The sequence below is a fragment of the Colletes latitarsis genome, chromosome 10 (genome assembly GCF_051014445.1).
Source record: "Colletes latitarsis isolate SP2378_abdomen chromosome 10, iyColLati1, whole genome shotgun sequence".
Classification (NCBI taxonomy): Eukaryota; Metazoa; Arthropoda; class Insecta; order Hymenoptera; family Colletidae; genus Colletes; species Colletes latitarsis.
Genome location: NC_135143.1, coordinates 9,900,862 through 9,922,851, shown reverse-complemented (window position 1 = coordinate 9,922,851; position 21,990 = coordinate 9,900,862). Strand labels below are relative to the sequence as shown.

Genomic DNA, 21,990 nt, shown 5'->3' with positions numbered 1-21,990 from the left:
ATAGCATGGTATACTATTCTATTCCTAGTAAAATGGCATGTCTTTAGACAATTTCAATGACCCCCGATACAAGGTCGTTCGGTAACAGGTAATAGGATGCAAAGTGACTTACAATATAAGAGATGTTGGATGTTTCCCACAAAACGTTAAAAGCTATCGTGCACCAATAGAAACCAATAACTGCACAAGATATGAACGAAAGACTGATTAGAACATGCGCCACAATCAATCCGGAAATGATAGCACGCATACGGACTTCAATGATCCAACGATTGCAATGTTGCATCGATGCGAATGGCCGTCACTTCGAATATCTCTTATAATGTAAGTCAATTTGCATTCTGTTATCTGTTACCGAATTACCTTATTGGGGAGTCTTTTTAAATTGTCTAAATACATTCTATTTTACTAGGAATGGAACAGTATACCATGTTATTTTAAAAACTGAAGATGACCTTGAAATTTCCATAACCCCTCCACTTACATAAAAATTATTACACGTATATTACGAACCTCTCCATTATTATAGACATACTATAAATCTGTTAGTTTGAAGATATTTTAATTTTTATATTACTAAATGGTACTTTCAAATTAAGCTGAAATGTATTTTTAACAATTACAATCACTATTTTTTGATCAATTAAAATGATAAACAATTTGATCTCATAGATTAAACTCTGTACTTATAATTCTTTATTATTAAATATAATTATTGCTTAAAGTACAGCCATTGTAGGCCAAGGTTAGGTTAATAACAACATATGGTTGTGCCTCGTCTTTGTATCTAATGAATATCCATATTTAAAATTTATTCTAATGTACTTTTATTTTGATTTTGTATTTAAAAATGGGAACATGGATCTGAGCATTAAATCTATATTTCTCGTTTTAAAAATAAAATAAGCACCAACAAATGAAAGTGTTTTTTAACACATTTGGCTGCCTTTCATGATATTACCGTGTTGTTTCTTTGTAATTCCCTGCGATACTTTCCCGAGATTAAAATGATGTCAACTGTTTCGTTTAGAATGTAATCTGCCATTTTTAATAATCTCACAAATGAACTTCGAAACTGTCACGTTTGATATGCGTCGCGAGATAAGCAATTCTTAAGCAATTCATCGATTGAAAGCATTCTACGCAACATCGTTTGTTTACAAACATCCACATGAGTATAGTTGTAGAACTACGAATTAAAGTTAAATGTTAGGATTAAAATTACAACATTCAAATTAAATTAATCAATAAATTTTTTGTAGCTAGCAAAAAGATGAATCGATTACAGTATTAAAAAAGTGTTATTTAAATAAAATGAAGGCGATTTCTATAGCATCTTTAGTTCGGTAAATTTATTAATAGTAACCGTTAAACGTCACTGTTATTTAAATCATAACAATGTGTGTTTCCTTAAATTATAAGCATTACAGATTATTCGTAGAAAGATAATATTACCATAATATTAACGAGTAATATTTATGAGAGGGATAACATTCCTTGTATTGCTGGCCTTATGAAGATAACGACTAATTACAGAAATGAAATATTCTTTGTCCAAGCCGTGTCGTAAGTTGTCTGCAAGATAAAAATATAATTTCTATTATAGATAAGTGGAAGTAGAATGAGGAGGCAGGTTATTTGCAAAACGAACTATTTCATACTGTTTAAGCTACTTTGTACAAAGTATCTTAAATATTTATGTTTCATTGATACACATTTGTAATGCTATAAACTAAGTAACATCAGTTTCTGTTTAATCAATTTTCCATACAGTGCGTGCTTTCTAGTGAATAAAAAATCGTTTACGGTAATATTTAGTTGGTCGTGTCGAACATTGTGCAGTTTCATCGGAAAACAAATCAGTTTTAACCGTTTATTAGTAGGCTGAGCTGAAATTGATCCATATTAGCATATTAAGTGAGCACATTATTTGAGGTTCAGTCAATCAAATTATTATTCAAATAAACATGTATTCGTCAGTCTTAAATACGTACATCGCTATTCATTACTTCTTATTCATTATATTTTAATTGACGCCTGAACTATTAATTTCAAGAAATAATGATACAAATTTGATGGAATAAAGACAATATTTTTATTTTTGTACGTTGAAAGTTATTTTTAGGTCAACTAGATTTCTTTAAACGACACTGCATACATTTTCCTCGTAATTTCGTTATGTATATAAAAATAAATCTAACTACATTTGATGGAATGATACTTAAGGTTATGTAAGATAAAAAAAAACGGTCAAAAGCGTCACTGTTTCTATGGAAGCACGCTTTTAGCATAGAAACGGTGCTCATTATGTTCCATTTCTGATCTTAAATGATCTTGAACATTATTGTGTCATACACATTAGACTTAATAATAGCGCAGTTGAGCTTTGTCTTTTACACTACTCTATATATGTATTTTCTTCTATTAAATATGTTATTAGTATTATTATTATATGCCTTTGAATTATCTTGTTTTTTCTAAGGAAATAACACCAAAAAAATGTAAAACATGTTATTTAAAGAAATCAAATTGACCTCGAAATAACCTTCAAAAGATAAAAATAGAAACATTTTTATACCATCGGATTCTAAGCAAATAATTTGAGAAGTTCGTTTCCCTACTTTTATGGCATGAAATCAGTAGTTCAAGTGTTTTTTTAAACTGCACTTATATTGAGTAAACAAATGATATTTCACCTATTTTTGTGTAATAGATACGTAACGAAATTTTCATGCTGTCCAAACCACCAAGACAGGGTTCTGGTTTTTTTGTGAATCGTATTTTTTAAATCTGAAGCTCTTAAAATTATGTTGCGATTTTGGGAAGGTTTAAAGAGTGTTATAGTCTTTTGAAGAAATTACTGTACAAGTCAAAGAATACAACTTCAAAATTTTAAAGCCATTTTTTTTGACGTGGCGTTAATAAAACTTTGACTACTATTTTCTTACTTTCTTGATTATTTAAGTAATTCTAGTTTTAATGATAGCCATATTCATAAAGATTAATAATCTTTTCTTAGTTTTCTGTTGTGTAATGATCTTAACGTCGTTTTCATAAACATCAACCATCTACCTTTTTTCTTTAAAGACTCTTATACACTGCATTTCATAATTAACACTTTACAGTTTATGCAAATAAATATATGTATTCCGGCGTTATATATTTACAACTTAAATATTAACGATGTCAACTTTGAGTTTCATACGACAATTTGGTTCCAAAGTATACGTTTCTGAGAATGACTTATTTTATCACCGGACAAACCAGAACTCTGCCTTAACGCTTACGCTTGAATAAATGTCCATTATGTAAATTAAGCAGTGAAGAGGGAGAAAAATAAAGAAAACTTCGAATGAATTTTTACGGGACTTGTTTCAGTTCACAATGCGCTAGGGGTGATGGAGACAGTGGGCAAGCAAGTCCAGGTAGTGAGCGGACTGGGGGTGGGGGGTCCGGTGGGCCCTGTGGGTCCAGTGGGGGGAGATTTGCATCACCATCATCATCCTCACCCCCACTCTCATCCTCCACACCCACACGTCCACCCCCACGGTCATCCTCATGGGTCCCATGGCCACTCACTCGTCGGCGTAACGTCGACCCCTGGCAGGGGTCAGGCACAACCACCGGTCTCGCATAACCAACATTTACCCGCGAGATCTACTCCAGTACAGCTGCACAGGTAAGCTTGTACGTGTGTTCGCCATCGCGATCGCGTTGCATGAGTGTGTATACATAGGATGTTGTAATTAAAGCGGCACGCATTCCCCTTACACCGTTGAGCGCGGAAGACGAGTCACCGCGTCCTTTAAATTCGCCTCCATAATGCGTTCGGTGGGTAACTCGAGTCAGGCGTCTAATTTAGTAAATACGTTCTTTTAAAAGAATCTTAACACGCAACTGGTCGAGTATTTCGAGCGAAAACGTTCACCTTCTGCTGACTACTTTCTCAAAGTAGGGCGTATCACGCTTTCTGTTCGTACATTCTGTGGCAGAGTTTTTCAAAGTAGGGGGCGCGACCTCCATGGCGGAGGGCGCCTTGTAATCGAATGGGGGCTCAAATGAAAAGTTTTAACGCAAAAAAATGTACACGGAGTTGATAAAATGTGATCTAATTAGTGACTCATAATTACAGTTACGAAATAGAAGGGAATATGAAGGGCTTGAATTACTAGGTAAATATTTTATCATACCCATTAGCATATAATTAAATATTAACCGATTAACTGGCTTACGATTTTTACAATTCTTTAATTATCCCTCTCAGTTTACATTTAGAAACTCAGTTTATTTTAAACTGAATTTAGCTACGAAGGATTTGTAGTATCAAATCGACAAAATGACCACTATGACAATGAACGGTATGTAATAGTGATTGAGGTTTTCAGGTGTAAGCCGTGGCCTTGGAGGCAAAATTGTTCCGACGTTTCACCAACAATGCAGCTAGCTTCTTCAGGAATCGAATGACACACTGATATTGTTCTAACGTTCCGCCAACATTTCAGCAAGTTTATTCAGGGATCAAGTGACACACTGATATTAAATATTAAATATCAATGTGTCATTTGATCCTTGAAGAAGCCAGCTGCAATGTTGGCGAAACGTCGGAACAATTTCCTCCAAGGACACGGTTTACACCCGAAAACTTCAACCAGTATTAACTCTTTTTTTCTTCCATATTGGAGATTTAACATTTCAGCTATTTTTGAATTGTAAAAATGAAGTTTTTTTATTAGTGTTTCTGTTAGAAAAATTTATACTAAATTTTAAAAAATTTGGATTGATTCTCATGATTCGATTCAAAAATCAATTAAAAGAAAAAAAAAATCTCTAGTGGACCGATCACTTATAGTAGGGGTGACGAACTTCTCCACCGAGAGCAAGAGCCCCACTATAAGACAGCTGATTCTCCCGCCATCAGACAGTCTCAGATTCCTTACTAGTTAGTTGCCCAGCGAGCCTCCGTCCCAGCTTTGCACAGTAGGTATAGATGGGGTAGCTTGAGCGAAATAGGAAAGTAGTGAAAGGAGCCATAACTGGGTTGCAAGCCGCCAATTTACCACTCTTGACTTATAAGAAGGGGTGACGAACTTTTCCGTCAAGAGCAACAAAAGTCCACTACCTCAGTTGGGCAAATTTTATTAATAAATAACAAATAAAAGTTTTAGATTCATTCGTAAACTAACTTCCTTCTTTATTCGTTATTTGCGAATAAAATTTGCCTAATTGTGCCCAGAATCGGTCCACTATCGGGTTCCTCACTACTATAGTTGATATCCAGCGATCCTTCGACCCAACTCTGCAGAGGAGGCATGGTGGGGTCAGTTCTTCTACGCTCGCGCGGAACAGAAAAGTAGGGGAAGGAGCACAACTAGCTCGCAAGCCGTCATTGCGTCATCCCTAACTTATAGTACCTTCGCAGAAAACAGTAATGCTTATTTACGTTAGATAGGGTAAAGGACCTATTTGAAATTTTGAAATTTGAAGGGGCGATTGGGGCGATCGCCACCCCCTCCTCAAGAGTTATGAAATTTAAAAATATATATTTATACCGTTTTACATTGTATTCTATAAATGTTTTTAGATGCGCATTTGTATAAATAAATAATTCAAATATTAAAAAGAATGTGATACACAGTATATAAATGATTTTTATACGTGGTGTTAAATCTACAGTATGCTCTATGCTTGTGAAAAATATTCAAGATTTTCATCAACGCGCACAAAACACCTGTGACATTACAAGAAATGAGTAACAAGTGTTCAAACGTGTGATACAACCAATAATAGTCTATTAATGCGTATGTGGCTATCAAAAGATTCCACTTATAATATTTGCTGCCGTTACTGTCGTTTGAGAAACACTGGTTTCTCAACGGTATTTTGCAAGGTCTTAGAAGAAAAATAACTATTTCATCTTTATTAAAAATACGCCTTAAATACCTACATTTTTATGTTGTTCGGTTTGTTTTTATTTTGTGAATAAAATTGTTAAATAAAAATTGAGGATAAAATAAATAAATAAATAAAACGTTTGCTGTTGTTAAGAGTACAAATTTCACTAAAATTCTTATAAATATTTAAAGTAAATCTATTTCACCAAAAATTTGTTCATAATACAATTATTTACAAATTCATTATTAACAATTATTAATAAATACTGTTTTTTCTTTTACTAACGGTAAACAAGTTTCGTTCCAATTGTTCCAGCCAATTTCCGTGACGTGAAAATAAACAGACAGAACTTCCTTTATTTGTGTCATGGATTTATGATTGCTGTAGTATTTTTATACTTTAGTGTTTTCTTAAATAACTTTAAAAGTTAATATAAATGTAGGTGTTTACACTATAAGTAAGTTCACGGTAAATTCGAGTATTCAAACTTGAAATACGCGGCGGATGAAAGATTGAAGTTGGATGCGTAATATACGCTCAGTGGGCTGCGCATGCGTTCTTCCGATTTTACCACTACTGCTACCTGTCGATCCTAACCTCAAACGTCAACGTGCAACGTTGATTTTTAACCTCGCAAGGTTTACATTTAGAATTTATAGTTCATTGTGATATATACATAAGTAGTCGTGTAGTGTACTTGAATGAAAATATTAAAGTGAAATTGTGAATTTTAGAAACGTGATGTACCAGATGTGTGAATGGAAAATGTATATGGAAAGGAAAGATTCCTTTGAAACTCGAGATTGTACGTTTGCATGATGAAGTAAGTCCACGCAGTTATTTCTGTTTCGACATTCGTTATTCTTCGTATATGCAACATTAATTTACTATTCCTTGTATCTAAAAACTTCAGTCTTCTATCAGAACAAAACATTCGTAGTACTGGATTATTTACATTTAGGCACATAAGATTGTTTGAATAAGTATTTATTCATTAGTATTAATCATTAGCTTTGTTCGCATTAAGAAAAATTGTATTAAAAGATTTATATTTAATTACTTACCTGAAACAGAAACACTATCGCAAATTTGTTGTCCCTTACTCATTTGGTATAATTCGAATTTGTACTGCTTTCAAACAAAAATCTGGTAACGAATTGTAATTCACGTTTCTAGAATTAAACTCATAATGACTGTTATCGTAGGTGTAAAGTGTAAATTAAACGATTTGTGAAACGCGGGAAAATAAGTTAGGTTAGGTTCGGCATGAGGTGTGTACAAATAAAGGAAGCAACGAGGCAATCGTAGCAAAGTAACATTATGTATACATATTTGTGTATATATGTACATACATGTATATGTATACATATATGTACTATAGGATATGATATCTGATCATGAGATTAAGGAACTCAATACAAAGGGTGGGAATGAAATAAAATGAAGAATAAGATTTTTCATTATTCTTTTTTAAAGCAATGCTTGATTTAGATGTTCTAGTACAAGAATTTATCAAATATATTTTGAATTATAATTTCCAAATTAATGAAATTTTTTTGTTTAACCTAGTACTATACTTAAAATTACAAGTACAAAATTGTACCCATTACATTGACAAATATTGAATTATCAATGTATGTTTAAATTTACGAAAACCGAGAATAACTATAAGGACTTGTTGAACGAGGAAAGAGAAAGCTAACAGTAGGTCGCACGACAGGGAATGAAAGATGGCTGTGATGGCGGAAATACACAACACTTTACCTTCGAATAAGTTAAAATAATATTTATTTTACAAATAATAATATAGTTACATACATTTCATAGAATGTATAATTATATTTTATTGTTAGTGTTTACTAGTTAATCTAATTACAAGTAAAACTTTGATGAAAATCCATGTGTACTGCAATTAAATTAGATGAAATGAAATGATATAAAAGTAATATTAGGAATGGAATTTCTTAGTAATGTAGCGGACATTAATATGTTTGACGTTATATGGTTACTTTTTTGTATATCGTAGTCCGTTTACCAGGTACACAGGCGTATTAAATTCATCGTTATTAAATGTGTCCAGACTCGTATGTACATTTACACGTGCATGCCATGGTATCGTTTTCTTTGTGACCTATGTACGTATATAATGTTCTATCGCATGCGCGTCATTCATAAAAAGGAAAAAGAATAGGTGATACATGGTAGGGAGAAGATTTTAGAAGTGGGAGGAGGGGGTCACTGACCGTTACATCATCGAGAACTCATAATCTAGGGAAATTCATAAGGCGACCAAACAATTGCAATGCTAGATTCGAGCAGGGCAAAAATAAATACTCAGAATTAATCACGTACAAACGTATACATATAACTACGTGTGAGTTGATACTGTGCCTAAAAAAAGTAATATTCTTTATGTTTTACGAATATAAAAGATTTAATCATTTTATCATCTAAATTTTGTATTTACGTCTATTTCTTAATTTAAACTATTTTCAATTTATGAACATACGGAATTGCTTTTATAATGAATATTAATAATAGCTTTTATTAAAAAATTGTTTTTATATTAAGATTAATTTACACACAGCTTAACATAAAGATTATATTTAATATAGACAACGATATCATAACAGACATTTAAGAAATAATTCGGTAGAGTAATTTTCAAACAAATTCATGTTATACATAATTATACGTCGCAATTTTGTTTTGCATTCATATTTTGTTATGTAAAATATTTGAAACATGTAAGACTGTCAGAAAAATAATTGGAAAAATTCTGTATGGTATTGAACGTTCAAAAATGAACATTATTATATAATATTTTGTTATGTATTTTAAATAAATTAAGTGCCACGTTAAGCATGAAATTAAAATTGGCCGACGCTAAGTAATTCATCGTCGTGTTCCTCTGGTAAATAATGCCAGAAACTCTCGGCAAACCTCGGTGATCCGACAACGTCGCAACAGCAACGTCGCCTTACGAAAGCAGACAGGCACATTCACCCTTTGTGATGTTCAACGCATGCGCAGTCATTCTACACAGAATAGGTACCGATGCACCGGCACGCGGAACCATGATCTGTACTATACTGCGACACCGCATATCGTTATATCCTACAGCGCATGCGCAACGTATTTTGCCACATGTGACAAACTACCGAAAGGTCGTCCATCTACTGTTCTACCATATGTATAGCCAATGGCGGATTTCGCGTGAATCATATTTTTACCGCGTGACGCGATTGGTTGGTTGACCATCATCCGTCATCTTTTACATATATGCATTAATTTCTCGAGATCTTATCTTTTTACTACAATCTAATTTTGTCTATAGGATTCGTTACTATTTTTGTTTCCATTTAAGACCAAAATAAATTTGTTTACGATTCTATAACCTCTTGTTTATGTCAGACTAATGTGCAATAAATGCATACAGGATGTTCATAATCTGATTTGCTCAAATAAACGTTTGTTTTGAATTATTAACATTTTATTATTTTGCAAGCAAAGGGGTACATAATATATCGAGTATACTATCAATTGTTTAATGCGATTTTCCGATTTAAAATACGAAGCATAATCGAATATCGGAATTATTGTATATCTTTTCAAATGACTATTAATTTCATTGTAAATATATTTGTCGTTTGAAACTGCTATTAATACCACAAATATAATATATACAACTATTTCTAAACGATATTAGTTAACACGCTGACTGTCATGATGGTCACTAGTGCCGGCGCTTCAAACCAACAACGTATTTTTAAAACAGTCATTATAAATGAACCTTAATTCTTCTAAATGTTTTGAATAATGTCATTGACATTAGGAATACTACAAAAAAGAATACTTCATTGAACTATTCGAATATTTCTATTTGTTACGCTATAATTTTAAAATATGTCGAGTATATTCCTAGTTCATCTTCTCTATTTAACTAATGGTGATTTACTATTTTAATTACTATTTTTATATTTAATATTTTTCGTACTTTATCAAGAAACATAAATACTTGTTACATTTATATACGGTTACACATCTAACTTGGTACACAATACATATTATAAATATAAACAATTCGATTGACACGTTGTGCATACGCTGTGTACTTCTAATTCCCGTGTATCTTTCTCATCTGTTATGAAACGACATTGACAACGAACAATCTATTAAGCAAATTGAATTGTTTTAAATTCTGTAATCGACAAGCAATGCGTTGTGAAAATACGGTACCTCGTGACTCGTCTTCGGCGATTAACTCGAAAAATCCCATAACGTTTGCTAGAAATCTATTAAATTTTTCCGTTTATCTAACTGAATTCGTTTTTAATTATATTTCAGGTCAGCGCAAAGTTACGTGAACATCAAAAGCAGTAGTCCCGTGTCTCCAAGAACCGTAGGAGCAGGCGTAACGTACGTCCAGGGTGGTGCAGCTGCATCTTCCGCGGCGGCGGCGGCGGCAGCAGCAGCGGCAGCAGGAACTGCTGGAAGTGGATCTGCTGGAGGTCCTTCAATCGGCGGAGGCGGCAGCGGTGGTGGCGGCAGTGGCGGCGGCGGCGGTAGCGTTAACAACGCTGGTGGCGGGAACAGCGGAACTGGACTTGTTGGGGCTGGAGCTGGTGCTGGAGCCGTGTCAAACGTAGCACCACCCGGAAGTGGGAACAGCAGCGGTACCAGTAACAGTGCTGGTGCGGGAAGCAACAGTGGCGGGAACAGCGGTACGGTGACTGGTGCACCAGGAGGTTACGTTGCTGTACCCATGGCTGGTGGTCTACGGTACATCCATCCGTATCCACCGACGCCAACGTCGGCGTCGGTGCCAGCTGTAGCCACGGTGGTCACTTCGGCCTCGTCGGCGCCAACTCCTGTACCAGTTCCAGCACCCGCTGCCGCACCTGTAAATCCACCCACAGTCAGTCAAACGCCACCACCATCGCTCTCGGGAACTGCTTATGCCGCAAGAGATGCATATCGCAGCGCCACCACGAATGTAGGTATTTTCCTCAAATCGTTCGCGATTCGAGTAAAACCCATGATATATGTTGCGTTTTGTTTCTCGTTTCACCGAGGATCGTTAGATTCGAATAATTTTTACTGGTTGGCTGCGGAATCATGTAGTCAGGCCGTGAATCGAAGAACAGGATCGATACGTGTTTATAGTTAATGTTTACAAACAGTTAACATATACGTTGTAGCAATGTATTGTGACTGATTAAATGTTTAGAACGCGTTACATGAAACGTGTGTATTCGTTGCCTCGGTTCTGCCCTTGACTTTCACCCACTATTAACCCTCCTCCTTTTCCCTTCTGATTAACGTTCTAACCTATCTTCTTGTGCGAAGGTTGCGCAGATATTAGACCAGCGATGCCATGATATAGAAATTGCATTAGTTCCCGTGGAATTGTTCATCTTAAATAAATGAAATATATTATTTTGCTTTAACAATTATTCACTCTGTCATAAATTTTGAAAGCTTGTTTAAAACTATTGCAAGATTAACTATGAATTTAACTGTGGAACAGATATTTTTTTTTAATAAAATTTTAATAAAGATCTAGGATTCCAGAATATCATAATTTTTAATTTTATTTTTGATTTTGGGAAACTTTCAAGAATACAGTTATAGTTGTAAAAACGTACACAAAACAAAATTACCAACCTCTATAATTTCATTATCCGCGATTTAATTGTATTTTTAATCAGCATTAATTACATAAAACCTCTATTTTAAAATCTAATCGTTACTGCGTATAGAGCGTGTCAAATAAATAATCCAGTTGAGATGTTTTAAATGTCTTTTTTATTTATATGCAAGACAAGTACATGTATATGAGCAAGACGTTTAGTAGAAAACATAGAAGATGGAAAGAGAAAGCAAAAACAGATTTAGTCACAATCCGAGTGCAACAAACGTATGACGACGTTGTAGATGTATTTGGTATTGTACCGGCGTCTGCTCTTTTGAACGGGGTCATCGATTTTCTTGAAATAGGTTCACGTCGAGAAGGTTAGGCAAGATAAATTGAATAAATCGCTCGAGAAAAAAGAAACCGCAAGACGAACGGAGGAAGGAGAGAGTTTGGAGAAAGAATAGATTTTAACAAGAGTGTCTTTTTCTCAGGTGAATGAGAGGATCGCCATCAGCGTAAGCAGTAGTCCTCTGTCACAGATAGGAGTTGGCGTTGGAGTAGTTACAGCCGAATATGCGATGAATAGCGGTATAGGTAGTGGCATGGTTGGTGGAAGAGGGGATAGACCGAGGATATCTCTTTTACCACCTGCTTCGGTGACGCCGACACCTTCACCAACAGCGCCAGACTATCAGCACGTGTCCAGTGGAAGAAATTCACGAATAGGCCTCTTACCCGTCGTCCAGCCGGATCAGTATTGCAGCCGAACGGCCGTTGAGATGGCCAACCTGCAGGAGGCGGCGCCGCCCTTCAAGAAAATACGCTTGGGTCAACCGACCCAAGTTCAACTGCAGTCCCAATCGCAATCTCGTTGTCAGAGTCTGTCGCCCGCTGACCCCTGCGGGAAACAAGACCACGTGGTGCAGTTGCAGCAACCACTTAGGATAGACACTAGGGTGGGTATACACGTGCATGCGCGTGCGTATGAGTATATGCGCGTAGATATGGCAAATGCACTATTATTAACGATAATTCGATGCGTTCAATTTGCCATGGTGTTGTATGAGAAATTTCTGCTAGGAGCAGCCAGCTGCAGGTGCGTACACGCCGCAAACAGAAGCGATTTCGCCTACGCTCCCGGAACCAAATACGCAAGAAGACGCGCAGTTTAGGAGTACCAAGGATGATCTTCTGCAACAGATTGCCAAGGTCGATAGAGAGATTGCAAAGAGAGAGTCTCAAATAAATAAGCTTCGAAAAAAGTTGAAGGAATTAGAGGAAACGGCGAACAAGCCTCTGGAAGCTAGCGGGCTTAAACGACAGGTTGAGGAACAATCTCAGCAACCAAAGCATCAGTCTCTGGCACAAAAAATTTATGCTGATAATAGGGTAAGTTATAATAAAATTGAAAAAGTTGATTAGATTTTGTGTTTGTGGAAAATCTCTTTATAATTCTTGTTTGCATTTGATAATACAAATTTATAACTAATGATGGAAGAGATATAGCGAGGCTCCTGAAGCACTCTCGAGTGTTATGTAAAATGACTGTGTATAAATCGTCAAATGTGGCCAAACTATGGGTCAAGACAGTTCTCACTCAGACATCCTTGACCCATATATGGCTTAGCACAGCTGTGATTCAGGAATCTTATCGCTTCCCGGGACATATCAGTGACGCCCATTTCTGATTATGGCGACAATGAACGTGATAATGTCCTAATATCCAAAAAGTATACAGAACTTGACTCTGGGATCTAGATTCTTGACAAGGACTATTGACATTCGAGATATCCTAGTACACGCCTATTTATAAGATCTCCGGAAAGTCGGAAAATTCATAAATAAACTCTACTCAGGTATTCAAAACGTTGGTATCGTTCTGTGATATATAATATGACTCAAGTATATATCGGGTAAAATTAGATACGAATCTTACCAAGATAGTTATATAATTATAAGATTTATAATTTTATATAATGTTTAACAACTATAAATAATTGGGCTCAAATCCAATACTTATTGAGATATTGATTAACTTATGTTCAGTGTAAAAGATGCTCAAAATATTGCCCATTCTGATTAATGAATATGCGTACATCCGTCGTCTATGTACTACATTGATAAAAATGTTGCGAGAGACAAATTAATTACGATATACTTACATTGGCATTGAACTCGTTTATTGTTTACATTCTATCGTTCTCTTATTGAACATAAGTTACTCAAGATCTCGGTAAGTATTAGATTTTGGACCCATATTGCCTTATAGTTTAAAAAATTTAAAGTGATTTTCAAATATCGTTAAAAAAAAAGCAATACAGAAAAAAAACTAATCATATCAGCGTATGCCTCGCTAAATTTCTTCCATTTTATATAAATATGTATATTGTTATGATACATAACTACGACATAAAGAGAGGTATATAATTTTAATTGCAGAGGAAAGCAGAAGAAGCTCATAGACTCTTAGAGAGGCTGGGTCCAAAAGTAGAATTACCTTTGTACAATCAGCCATCGGATACAAGTGTGTACCAAGAAAATCGTACGAAGCATCAAACATGTATGAGAGCAAGGCTTATAGCGAGGCTTCGACGAGAACACGCTGAACGCGCATCTCTTCATCGACAACAGTCGCAAACGTACGCTATTTTGGTACAGGAGTGGCATCGTAAAGTAGAGAGGTTGGAAGCAACGCAAAAACGGAAGTCGAAAGAAGCGAAAAATCGCGAATTCTTCGAGAAAGTATTTCCAGAATTGCGGAAACAAAGAGAAGACAAGGAACGTTTTAACAGAGTTGGTGCTCGTATCAAGAGTGAAGCTGATCTAGAAGAAATTATGGATGGCCTTCAAGAGCAAGAGGTATTATTATTTTATACCAATAAAGCTGATGCTTTGTAATATTACAAAAGTAATTACACAACAGATTAAAGAAAGAGCTAAAGGGGAATATTATCATAGAAGTTAAGAAAAGCAAAAAATACTATTTTATTATTGTAAGCTTTATAACATATTGTATATGCAACAAATAGTGGATGAAAATTGAGCTTCTTATTTCATATATTATATTGTTCCCAAGGTTTCGTACGTATTGCATTATGATTAAAATTAGTGTTATCATGGTACGTAAATCACGAAATGGTACATTGTTTATAAAATAGGTGGTCTAACATCAGGAGCTATTCTGCTCATAAGTACGAAAAAGAGTCATGAACATGGATCTAGAAAAGATTTTTGTTTTTTTTTTTACTTTTTTTCCAAATTATGAACTCTTGTTATTTACGACAGAGTTACGTAAAATCGCTTCGTTGAGAAATTGCTGAAAATGATTTCCTGTGGATACATACATGTGTATACATACGCATACAAATATCTTCGTTATGTAGTAGTCCTTGTATCGTTGTCGATCAAATGCTCGCTAAAAACATACAATGTTTCAATGGCGGCACGGTCTTTGAGTTAACTAGCAAGCAAACGAATTTATAAGGTGTCTAACTCTCTTTTATGTCAAATCTTTACAATATACTATTCTAATTTAATCTAAATATGACGGAATGAAAAATAGTCAAACCTAACCTAATATCTCGGAAACGATCAAATTTCCAAAACTAAAATTTTATATTTGACATCTATTCACACACACACATCCCTAATTCCTCCGAATTTCATATCGATCGGCCGCGGACTCCATTCGGAAGAACAGTCAAAATTCGAAATTCGACAAGTATTTTTGCTAAAATTTATCACAAGTAAAAGAAAATGTTTCCAAACCCATATTCGTACGACTGTTTTTCATTTTTACGATGAGTAGAGTATATTCCTTGAGTTTAACCATTATACAATGTCTATGTTCATTTCTTTCAAAACGTCTTTTACAAAATTTTACAATGTTTGTAAAAAGTGATATAATTAAATGAGACTAGATTTGGAGTACACACGAATCTAATTTAAACGCGTTTTCGCAATTATATTAAATTCTTCAATTTGGTACAGCAGAACGCTAGTTTCATTACCTTTGCTTTGCAACAGATAGTAATATAATTATTTGTATTTCTCTTCTTGTATTGCAATAATATTGATCCAAACACACTTTACATCATGTTTCAAAGACTTTTTTATGCACCAGAACTTTTATATAACTTTGTTATTTATTATGTATGCATCTTTTGGGTCAATTTAATACAAATAATTATCATAATTAATACTTATTTTTTAAGTTTATTTTTAAAATGTATGTGTATAAAACTAATATTTTTATTATTGTTCTCAATATTAAAGAATGTATTTAAGTTTAACATATACCTTCTGACTTACATTTATTGCAAAGTTAAGCAAAACAAAGGAAACAGTTTATCCTACATTAATATTTCTCTTATACGAATACAAATGTTATTACCAGCAAAAGTTTCAAAAATACATATACATGTAATTTTGCATGTTTAGTGTATTAAGAGCAAATTGTGTAATTCAACGGTTACAAGTTTTGTTTATTCTGTTGCTTATTCTAATTATTACTAACTCCCTGATCCTATAGATTTATTGATTCTCTAAAATAGGTTTTTAACGTTTAAAGATTAAGAACAATTAGACTGTGTTAATGATATACATTTTCTCTTCTATGTATACTTTTGTAAAATTATATTTTTAGTCCGAGTTGTATAATACTTGAACATTTGATCCATCCGCAAAAGTTATAATTATTTAATTCTAAACAGTCTCGGGATTATATATTATACACAGAATCAATGAATAGTGTAGTTGAAGTATATTCTAATAATTTTTATTCTTTAATTATTTTTACAGTTGGAAGATAAGAAGATGCGTTCGTATGCAGTAATACCTCCTTTGTTGTTGGATACAAAACAGAGACGAATTGCGTTTCAAAATCGAAACGGTTTGCTTCAACCAGAAGAATTCGACGCTCTTCACAGTGAACGGAAGTTAATTAATGTGTGGAGTACTGTGGAGCACGAATTGTTTAAAGAAAAATATTTACAACATCCTAAGAACTTTGGAACGATAGCTCAATCGTTAGAACATAAGTCCGTTCCAGATTGTGTACATCATTACTACCTCACTAAAAAAGCAGAAAATTATAAGCAGCTATTGCGGAAGTCGCGGCAACGAACACGTAGCTCTCGGAATAATCCTAACAATAAAGTAAGTTGATTTGAAATCATATTCCTGTTAATCCAAATATACATTGTGTTTTCAAGCGATGCTTCTAAGTAATATTTAATGAAACGATTTTATTGTTACTTGATCAGACAATTTATACTTTTGCTAAATAGAAAATTTTCGAAACATAATAGGAAACATTATTATAAGTTTTAGAATTTGAGAATATTGATTTATTTATGCAACTGTTCCAGGTAAATAATACCAGTTCAAGTATTGGACCTATAGACATTTTAACTACGGGTGTTACGACGAGGCTACAACGTGAGCAACAGCAGAAAACGCAAGAAAATCCTCAAAATAATTCGGTAGCGACAACAACTACTACCACGACAACAACTACAACAACATCGAGTGTACCAACAGTTGTTACAACAACAATAATGACCACTTCAACGACTCCTTTAAGTTCAACAACGTCGAGTATGTCTTTGACATCGACGGAATCTGTAATAACATCAACGACTGCTACAACGACATCCATACTGAGTACTATGACGACATGTGTTACGCCGTCGTCAGCAACAACAAATACCAAGGATATTAGGGAACCCAATAAAGAAAATAAAGTGGAACCTAAGATAGAGTTTATCAAAGTGGAAGTGAAGGAAGAACCGCAATTAAGTTCCGAAGGAGGGAAAGATGTTGACGTAATGTACGTAATATTTTTCTTCTATGAATGTTCCAAATTATATAAATTAAAACTATCTGATATAACGACAGCTTAGGATAAAAAATAGTACACGTTACTACAGTAAGACGTCAATTAGTAGAAATAATAGGGGAAAAGGTACTTCTGAAAAGTACTTTTCATTCATTTTTTTATCTTTAGTACGATAGCAGATATTTAAATGATTTTAACGAACTATAATATAAAATCACGAGAGATTATACAAGATGATGGAGTAGTGATATTGACTGATATTAAATAAAAAAAATTATATAGGGAATACATTTAGAATCTTGGTAGAAAAGGTACAACCAAGTACGTATTACTGTGATATCTTGGAAATTCGCCGGTTGCTATTTCCACCAGTTCTTGAAACTGATTTTTCGTTTCTTCCTACAGCAAAGTATGCGTGTCTTTGTTTTTAAATCTACTACGAGACATCGATGTCCCGTGTTATGCATCTCTATCTTACTGTAGTTTGTTGAAATCAATCAAACAGTTACTATCACATTAAAGATAAACAAAGTATAAGGTTCCATATAAAAAAATGAAGTTGATTTTGAAATTTCGACATTCTTATCCTCCGAAAAACTAACGTTACCATAATACACCTCTCCTTATGCCGTATACAAAGCGGAAATATTTCAACTGGTCAGTTTTTGTTTGATTTTGTAAATTAAAAAAAAATTTAATTTTCCTCAAACTTCAAACAATTCGTTAAACGTTCCTAAAATAAACATTTCAGTTAATCGACGTTCTACTATAGCGTAAACTTTTCGTACTATTTCGAAATATTTAGCATTTTCTTTTGTTGTATTAGCAGTTATCTAGATCTTTTGTTTTCTCTTACTTTCACACATTTTTTAGCAAATTGAAGATGGTTTATTTAATAATGTAGGTGTTTGAGAAAATATACACTGTATTATCTGCTTGGCTTAAATTTCTCATGCCATATTCATTGAGCATTACTAATAATTTATGGCAACCTAAATCGTTTCATAAACATCAGTCTATGTCTGGATCACTATATCTTTCAAAATATATGCATGATGCATGTATAGGTAAAGGCATGATGTATAATTGTAAAGATTCTTTCCAGTCGTGAAGCTAATGAGCAAGAAATGACAGACACAGAAATAAAAAACATAAAATAGTTATAATTATCGATTTATTGATGATAATCAGTTATAGATTTAATAGGTGGCGACGTTGTCACTATCAGCAATGACAAATTTATTATTTCGTATAACAAGTATTAAGGAGTAAGATTACTGTAAAAACCTGAAATAAAGTGTTTTTTTGCGATTTTTTTTTTTGGATGGATGAAAAAGTAAGAGGATAATAATATTCAAGAATGTTATTAACCATGTCGTTAAGTGTTACAAAAAAAATATAGTGCAAAATGACGACGCTGGAGCCATTCTCGCGAGGTGTGTTAAATTTAAAGCACGCAGTGTAACTGACACAAATGTGTATCTGGAAAAGAACAAAAAATTTTCTCTTAATTTACATGAGTATAGCTAAAGAAATACGTAAGGGATCTTCGATAAGTTAATTTTAACATTATTTATTGACAAATGATTGCCCTATTTTTTGTACAAAATTGAACTTTCTACTTCAAGTGCTCGCCAATCACACAAAAATTAATTTTTAAAAAATTCCTTGCGTATTTCTCTAGCTATACTCATGTAGATTAAGAGAAATTTTTTTGTTTCTTTCCAGATGTAAATTTGCGTCATGTTAATAACATTCTTGAATATTATTATCTTCTTATTTTTCCATCCATAAAAAAAAAAATCGCAAAAAAAAAAACGCTTTATTTCAGGTTTTTACAGTGGTTTTACCCCTTAAAACAGAGGCACCGAAAAGTGAATACTTCGCGAGATATTGATCTAAAAATAAAACGTGTTTGAAGTTACGTTTATGAGACACAAAGCATATGGCCTGAGAATTTACATTCTATTGAATGAAAGAAATCGATTATTGAATAAATGATTAGTAATATGCTGAAAAAATTACGTGTTAGAAATGAATAAACATGAGCCCTTCGATGCAACGTGTTATTTTTTATTGTAATATAAACATTTTACGCTTGTCAAAGTGATAGGTCTGCCGTGTGAAACATGAATTGGATGTACAGTTGCAGCGTCAAACATTTTAGAGATTGCCTACGAATTTGATGCATTGCAATTGATATGAAAACGTGTAATTTCGATTGAACGAGTTGTGTTTATCTTATGGAGGATGTTCGACGTGTAAATTAATTTCACGAGGCAAGTTCCATGCATTTTGTCGGACGTATATATGAAAATCGATTTAGCGACTACATATACAGTACATTCGTACAAAATCATGTTATATAACGAGTCTTTGTAACCTATAAAAAACTATTATAACCTTTATAACTTATAACAATGATCTAATACATATATTACCTTACATATTCGATAAATATCATTATGCAGGGTTTCTTTTATAATGCATATCCTAATATCTTCGTTTCTTTTTCTGATACGAAAAAATGTGCCAGGACAAATTTATTTGGTTCAAAGCAAAGGTTACCAGTGACTGACACTTCAAGATACACCACTTTCTTAAAACACTTATCATAAATAAACGTTAATATTTATAAATATTTGAATAACATTAATATTAATATTATTACAGTAATTTTTATATAATGATTTGAACAGATGTTGAGAATAATCTAGAATACTCTAGAACTGAAATTCTTCAAAAGATGAACATACAAATGATTAATTACATAAAAGATAACGTATTTAGGTACAAATTTCGAATAACTAATACAAAATTTCTACCAGTTATTATACGGTTATTTGAAAAAACTCGTGCACAACGCTGATTGCAGGCCTAAGATAATAATTTAATTTGACGATCTGGGTTCCTTACGTCGAACAGTGACGTGATTCAAAATTAACCAATAAAATTATACAGGATGGTCGACCACCCCTGGGAAAAATTTTAATGGGAGATTCTAGAGGCCAAAATAAGACGAAAATCAAGAATATCAATTTCTTGCCCGAGGCTTCGTTAAAAAGTTATTAAAAAATTAAATTAAAAAATTTCAAATCATTCTGAAAAAATTATTTTTGGTTGCGGGGGTCAATTGCAATCATTTTTGGTCAATAGACATAACCCCGAATTCCTACCCACCTTCGAGGAAAAAATGCGAGTAGGTGCTGAAATTTTTCGACGATAAGAAAAATTTCAAATCGTTCTGGAAAAATTATTTTTGGCTGCGGGGGTCAATTAAAATCATTTTTTATCAATAGACATACCCCCGAATTCCTACCCACCTTCGATAAAAAAATTCGGGTAGGTGCTGAAATTTTTCGACGAAAAAAAATTGCTCAAATCGTTCTAAAAAAATTATTTTCGATTGCAAAGGTCGATTGCAATCATTTTTGGTTATTACACATACCCTCGAAATCCTATGCATTTTCGAGAAAAAAATTCTTTACCGAAAATCTAATGTGAAGCCAGAAAATGCTTCCCTGGAATTTCATGCATATCTTTAAAACGTCATAATTTCTGAACGGATTGGACGATTTTAATGTTTCAAACGGCAAACAACGCGTATTTTGGTGAAGAATATGTGAAAATTCCAAAAATATTCGAAAAGCTGTTCCTTGACCCCGTAAAGTTAGAAAACCCCCATAAAAATGGTCCAATTTTCAAACGGCCATAACTCCTATAATATTGAATATATTTTAGTGAAACTTTTTTCTGAAGTAGATCCCATGGGTACCTACAAAAATGTATCATACAACTTTTTTGTAGAGTGTCAAACAAATTTATTAAAAATGAAAAACGAATTTGTAAGAAAAATCGATAGTGGGTAGGTGCCTAAATTTTTCAACGAAAAAAAAAAAATTCAAATCGTTCTGGAAAAATTATTTTCGGTTGCGAAAAAAAATTCAATATGAGCGGAACTTTAAACGTTAATAACTTTTTAACGAAGCTTCCATCGACAAATTGGTATTCTTGATTTTCGTCCTATTTTTGCCTCTAGAATTTCCCATTAAAATTTTTCCCAGATGTGGCCGAACATCCTCTATACATCCTGTATACATATATTCATGTCAAAAAAGTTTAAATAATTTCAGTGATATCTTGAAATCTAATCAACTTTCAACAAATATACCGCGATCAATAAAATTAAATAAAGAGAAATAATATAATATTCTTTATCAATTTACGGTTTTCCCTCTATAAATTATCGCTTGTTTAATGAAATTTTTAACAATAGAAATTAGTTTCAGTTGCACAGACGATCGTCGTGGTTCTTGAAAAAGAAAATAAATCGTTGGAACAAAGGGAGGGGGTTTGATTGGAAGGGGAGCGGGGGGTGGGCGGTTCGGGTAGGAAGGAATAGAATGTGGTGGTGAAATTGAGCTTCCAGGGGGAAGGTGGGGCAGTTATTAGCAGATTGTAATGCTAATCAATGGTTACTGGTTAGTGGATTATATTTACGTAGGCATTCATCATCGAGATTGCGTAGATCGTTGAAAATCTGATTCCAGCTGCATGAAATCTGGGAAGTTGATTCTTCTCGTTCGTCTAGAAATTATATGCAGATTAAAAATTATATAAA

The 21,990-nt window shown here is 33.6% G+C and overlaps 1 protein-coding gene across 6 annotated transcripts in view; it reads left to right on the top strand.

Moving 5' to 3' along the window:
- Positions 1-21,990, top strand: part of Smr (nuclear receptor corepressor smrter) — an 83,451-nt gene that overhangs the window by 29,327 nt on the left and 32,134 nt on the right. For 5 of the 6 annotated variants that reach the window (XM_076775402.1, XM_076775401.1, XM_076775403.1 and 2 more), the window contains 7 exons: positions 3,379-3,679; positions 10,240-10,888; positions 12,022-12,486; positions 12,611-12,919; positions 13,970-14,389; positions 16,331-16,687; positions 16,900-17,360. In XM_076775402.1, coding sequence (XP_076631517.1) covers positions 3,399-3,679; positions 10,240-10,888; positions 12,022-12,486; positions 12,611-12,919; positions 13,970-14,389; positions 16,331-16,687; positions 16,900-17,360 — 2,942 coding nt within the window. In that variant the 5' untranslated portion in view covers positions 3,379-3,398. The remainder of the gene's footprint in view (positions 1-3,378; positions 3,680-10,239; positions 10,889-12,021; positions 12,487-12,610; positions 12,920-13,969; positions 14,390-16,330; positions 16,688-16,899; positions 17,361-21,990) is intronic. The other variant, XM_076775404.1, reaches the window with a different exon arrangement.